At 33.4% G+C, this 5634-nt stretch overlaps 1 protein-coding gene across 1 annotated transcript; it reads right to left on the bottom strand.

Moving 5' to 3' along the window:
- Positions 1-705: 705 nt before the first annotated feature.
- On the bottom strand, positions 706-5349 carry MEPE (matrix extracellular phosphoglycoprotein). The gene is made up of 2 exons (XM_044681619.1): positions 5284-5349; positions 706-2363 (listed from the first exon to the last, which is right to left on the bottom strand). Exons 1-2 carry the CDS (start codon positions 5347-5349, stop codon positions 927-929), a joined length of 1503 nt encoding a protein of 500 aa, XP_044537554.1. The 3' UTR covers positions 706-926.
- Positions 5350-5634: the final 285 nt, after the last annotated feature.

The raw sequence follows: 5634 nt of genomic DNA, 5'->3' as shown, positions 1-5634 counted from the left end.
TGACTTTTCAAATGTATGGAGATGCTATTGTTATGAATCAAATTAATATTCATTTGAAAATTTTAAAAAGATAAATGGTTGATTTTTCCTTTCATTTTCATCACATGACAAGAGCATCGCCATTTCCCTTCATGCATAGACTTACATGATATTGTTTATGCCAGTTCTTACTTATAGAATACATCAATCTAAAATACGGATTTTGTTTCCTGTCCATTCCTCTTCTTCTTCTCTCTCCTTTAATCAAAGACAAGGTGTGCATGTTTAGTTTTTAATTTAAGGTGTTTCTCTTTATGTCTTGAAGGAAGTGAGATTTGATCAGGGGGCAGGGGTAGGGAGAAGAAAACATAAGAAATTGTACCAAGAAATGGTCACAGAAGTGGGATGATCATAAAAGAATAGGAATAAACATTTGCTTTTATTGGAGGCAGAGGGAAAAGAAAACTAGGCTAAACTATAATTCAACTGATTGGTTCTTTGATTTGATTCCCAGCCTAAATAATGCCATGACTTCTGTTTATAACATAAATAAAAGGAATTATATATATATATATATGATGTGTGTATATATACATATACATATACATATACATATGTAAAGAACCACTACGGACAGTAGATATCTGTATAAAGTATTTAATTTTAGTAGATTATAATATAAAGATTATTTTTTTTAAATTCTCACCTCATAAGACCTAGGTAAACAATAAAATAAAGTGAAACATTACCTATCAAACATATATCTTACATTAGACTTTCTCCTTTAAAGAAATCAAAATCAGACCATAGTCAGCTTTGAAAATATTCTATTACTGCCTATAATTATAGTATTGGAAATTACCCTGAGAAGACCTAGTGTCCTAATCAAACAATTAATCACTGTCTTCGCTGTCAGATGGCTTTAATCTTTCTAACCTAATTAATGACTAATTAGCACCACCTTGAAAATATTCCATAGATTGGTCACTATCACTATCACTTGAGTGGTCACTGGAAGTTGAATCACTGCTGTCATTTCTTTTAGTAGGCTTAAACTTCTTTGAATGGGCATTTTTAGGACCCCAGAATCTCTTCCTTCCACTTACATGGTGACTCTTGGTAGAGCTGAATTTTGTATGTGTGGCATAATGTTTTTTTCTTATGTCATTTGCTCCCTTTGAAGGGTAAGTATGACTATAAGAAGGAATAATTAGGCTTTGACCTTTTCCTTCACTTAAACTATTTTCCTTATCATTTTTGGTCTTTTGATCTCTCTTAGAACTTCCTACACTTGCCTTAGTTTTATCTTGGCCATGTTTAGAAATTTCATTGTAATCCATACCTTTAATTACATCATTACTGCCTTTACTAGCATGTTGGCCAATAATTCTTTGCTTTTCCGAGGATTGTTGAGAGTGGTGAAATCCTCCTGACCCTTGATGAGCATTTCCAGTGTTGGCATCAAAATCATCTCCTTCTTTTCCAGGAAGTTTCCTATAATTTGTACTTCCTTTAATGTAATTACTACCTCCTAAAATTTTATTATCAATGATGTTTTTCTCTTCTCTTGGTGTTTTATTGACATCAGTTCCAACAATGTCTCTAGTGGAATTTCCACCACTGGAATTCAGATCATGTTCTTTCTCTGGGATTTCATTATTGCTTTCATTTCCTATGGGAAATTTAGAGTTGCTCTTAATGGCATTATTTTTGTCTGGATCTGGAACACTTGTGTATCCACTTGTGGTTTCTGTGTCAGGATCAATCATTCCTCCACCAGAAAGAGAAAAGTCATTGTCTTCTTCCTCTTGCCCACTACCTTCAAAATCATATGGAAACTTTATGTGTTTTAGGGATAGTTTTGAGTATTCAGTGGCATATTGGCCATGACTATTGGCTGTATGGTCTCCTGGAATATTTTGGTTTTGAATGCCTCTTTGATTATTAGTAATATCCTTATCTCTTTTGCCTTGAGTTTCAGAAAACTTAGTTGTCTCAGGCTTATTGTGTGTGGAATTCTCAGTTTTATTATCTTCTTCACCTTTTTCAATTAGCCACAATCTTTTAGCACTTGCATATTTTCTATCATGTTGGACATTTTTGTTAATGAGAATGACACCACGTACTTCTTGGTTAGGTAGCTCCTTGCTAACACTCCTCCCATGGCCAGTATTGGCATTTCCATTAAACCTAGTATAAATGGCAACCTCAAAGTCACGGTGGGAGGACTTGCTAGTTTGAGTACCTTCGTCTTTATTCAGTATTTTTTTGCCAGCAGAAATATCTTGGGACTTCTCTTTTTCCTGGATGACATTTCCTTTAGGAGATATCTCTTGCTTATTTTCCTTGTTGAAGTGGTGAACTGGAACATTGCCTTCTTTATGCTAAATTGAATTTGCAAAAACAAGAAATTATTCTGCATTAAATTTGGAAATGTGCCAAATATTAGGACATACAAAATTAGTTACTATATGATTAATAACATTAATTAGTTAATTAAACAAATGTTTATCAAGTATTTATTATACTTATAATACTGAGGTATTTGCCAGGATGATAGAGAGGAGGACAGGAAGTAAATATAATACCAAGTCTCTGTTTTGGGACTTTAGGAGTTCATAATCATTGAGTAGATAAGACTTGTATTGCCTATGAAAAGTGAAAAATATTAGTTAAACAACAATAAATCAAATATCAGAGTATAAGACTAAATGCTAAATGAGTGAAAAGTCTATTGCTGTAAGACTTCTGAGAAAAGAGAGTTCGCTGAGATCTAGGCTGGTCAAGGAACATTTCACAAAGAGGGTAAGACTTCTAACTGGGAAGCTGGACCTTGAAGGATGAGCAATCTTTAAATAAATAAATATTGTTTTGTAAATTTAGAACTGGAACCAAATTCAGAATTTATCTAGTATAATACCCTGGTTTTTTAAATAGAAACTAAAGCCCAAGATTGGATTATTGTGTAATAGCCTTCTAATTAGTCTCTCCCTGCGTCCAATATATTCTCTACTAAGTGGTCAAAGTAATTTTTGGAAAATGTGGGTTTGTCTACATGTCATTTCTTTATTCAAAAAACTTTTATTGTTTATACATTTAAGTCATATCTGACTCTTTGTAACCCCATTTGGGGCTTTCTGGGCAAAGATACTGAAGTGGTTTGCCATATCCTTGATAAGTGACTGTAGACAAATGACTTGACTAAGATCACATAAGTAATAAATTGCAAAGTCTGGGCTTGAATTCAGGTCTTCTGGCTCCAAAACAACTGAAATTTTCCACTATACTAAAGGAGATAAATATCAAAACTTTACAAACAAAAAATCAGTAACTCAAAAAGAGTAAAATTTCCCAACAATTTAAAAATAATGCTTCAAATAAAATTTTAGAGAGGCAGAACCAACAAAAAGTTAGAGTGATATCTTTTTCTGCCCAAGAAAACTTAAAGAATAGAAAAGTTTGTAACACTGATATGAAGGTCTGGGGGAGATCTTTCAGGATCCCACAACTTGGCAACAGCAACAGCAATACCAGCCACAGCAACAGTAACAGCAGCCACTTTGGGAACTCTTAGTCCAAAAATGTTGAGGGGGGTCAGACAACTGCTCAGAAAGAGATTACAGAAGTCCCTTTGCTGACACTGGATACAGCTGATGCTGAATTCCAATTTTATTACTCATGGGTAGTTCTGGATCATTCTTCCAGGATCAAGAGGAGCTCAAAAGGTCAGTCACAAGGAAGCAGAAGCTGTGGTCATAGAACAAAGCAGAAAAGTACACTAGCACATGTAACTTGGTACGTTGGTTAAAAACCAGACCACGAAAAAGAAGAGCAATTATGATACTTCTCCTAGAATTGCAAGATCTTGGAAGCACTAAAAACTTGCAGAACACTAGAACTATATCTGAAAATATGGTACAAAAAAGCCTGAAAGTTGGCAGAGTGCCCTAGTTGAGTGAAGCCCAATTTAAATAGAAAGTTCAAAGTTAAGAAATGGACTGGGAAAATGAACAAATGACAAAAATAATATTTCACTATGGTGTCAGAGAAGATAAAGATGTAAACTCAGAAGCAGACAACAATGCCAAGATAGTTATTTTTAAAAGTCTCAAAGAAAATGCCAATTAGATATATACTCAATAATTCTCAGATAAGTTAAAGAAAGAGAAAGAGTGGTAGAGGAAAAACTGGGAAAAGAAATGAGTAATGCAAGAGTGATGCAATTCTGAAGAGACAGGTTGGTAAAAGAGAAACAAAAAATATCAAAGAAGATAATAGCTTAAAAAACAGAACTGGCTATTGTTCTTTTCCATAAATCCCTCAGAATTGTCCTAGATCATTGCATTGCTGCTAGTACAGATGTCCATTACATTCAATTTTACCACATTGTATCAGTCTCTGTGGATACCCACATTCAGAGGAAGAACTACAGGAGAGGAAACAGAAGAAAAACAACTGCTTGAACACTTGGGTTGATGAGGACATGATTGGGTATGTAGACCCAAAAGGACCACACCAATGCAACTATCAATAATATGTAAATAAGTCTTGATTGATGACATGTGTTAAAACCAGTGGAAATGCGTGTTAGCAATGGCGGGGAGGGAGTTTGAGGAAGTGAAGGGGAAAGTAAAAACATGAATCATGTAACCATGGAAAATTTTTCTAAAAATAAAAAAATTAATACACAAAAAACCCCCAACAAAAACAAAACTGGCCTAATGGTAAAAGAAACACAAAAATTCACATAAGAATATAATCCTAAAAAGCAGAAAAGGTTAAATGGAAAAGGAGATACAAAGACTCTGTGAAGAAAATAATTCCTAAAAAATTGGAATTGGGCAAATGGCAGTTAATGATTCCATGAGATATCAAAAAACAACAAAAAGTCAAAAGAATAAAAAAGAAAATAGAAGAAAATTTGAACTATCTCATTGGAAGAATAATTGTCCTAGAAAATACTTCCTGGAGAGAACTATCTGAAAGCCATGATGAAAAAAAGAAATTAAACATAATATTTTATGAAATTATTAAGGAAAAGAGAAAAGATAGGGATGAGAAAAGGGAGAATGGATTTAAAAAGGCAGTGGTTAGATGCAAAACACTTTTGAGGAGTGACTGGATTCAACAAGACAGAGAGAAAGGAAGAAACAGAAAATAATGAGATGAAGGAATATACTCAGTAATCATATCTGTGAATGTGAAAGGGATGAGCTCAACCATAAAGTACAAACAAATAGCAGAATAGATCAGAAACCAGAATCTGTTGTTTACAAGAGACCAACTTGAAACAGAAAGACATACAGAGTTGAAATAAAGAGGTGGATAAGAATGCTTCAGCTGAAGTAAAAAGTCAGGGATAGTAACCATGAACTCGGATGAAGTAAAAGCAAAAATAGACCTAATTAAATGAGATAATCAGGGAAACCATATTTTGCTAAGTTACCATAGACATAGTAATATAAAAAAAAATTACAGCAAGTTTCTCTGACAAAGGCCTCAGTTTTCAAATATATATTGAATATAGAAATGATTCAAACGTATAAAAATAAGAATTATTTCTCAATTGATAAGTAGTTAAAGGATATGGGCAGTTTTTAGAAGATGAAATCAAGGCTATCTATAATCGTATGGAAAAATACTCTAAATCATTAT

This window comes from Gracilinanus agilis, chromosome 6 (assembly GCF_016433145.1).
Source record: "Gracilinanus agilis isolate LMUSP501 chromosome 6, AgileGrace, whole genome shotgun sequence".
Taxonomy (NCBI): Eukaryota; Metazoa; Chordata; class Mammalia; order Didelphimorphia; family Didelphidae; genus Gracilinanus; species Gracilinanus agilis.
Note: the sequence above shows the minus strand (reverse complement) of the source record. Positions and strands in the feature narration are given on the sequence as shown.

Excerpts from the sequence above, each read along its gene's own strand:
- MEPE (XM_044681619.1), bottom strand. The coding sequence starts at position 5,349 with ATGGTTACTATCCCTGACTTTTTACTTCAGCTGAAGCATTCTTATCCA. Across the intron at positions 2,364-5,283 it reads CACCTCTTTATTTCAACTCT|CATAAAGAAGGCAATGTTCC; the intron begins GTATGTCTTTCT and ends AATTCAATTTAG.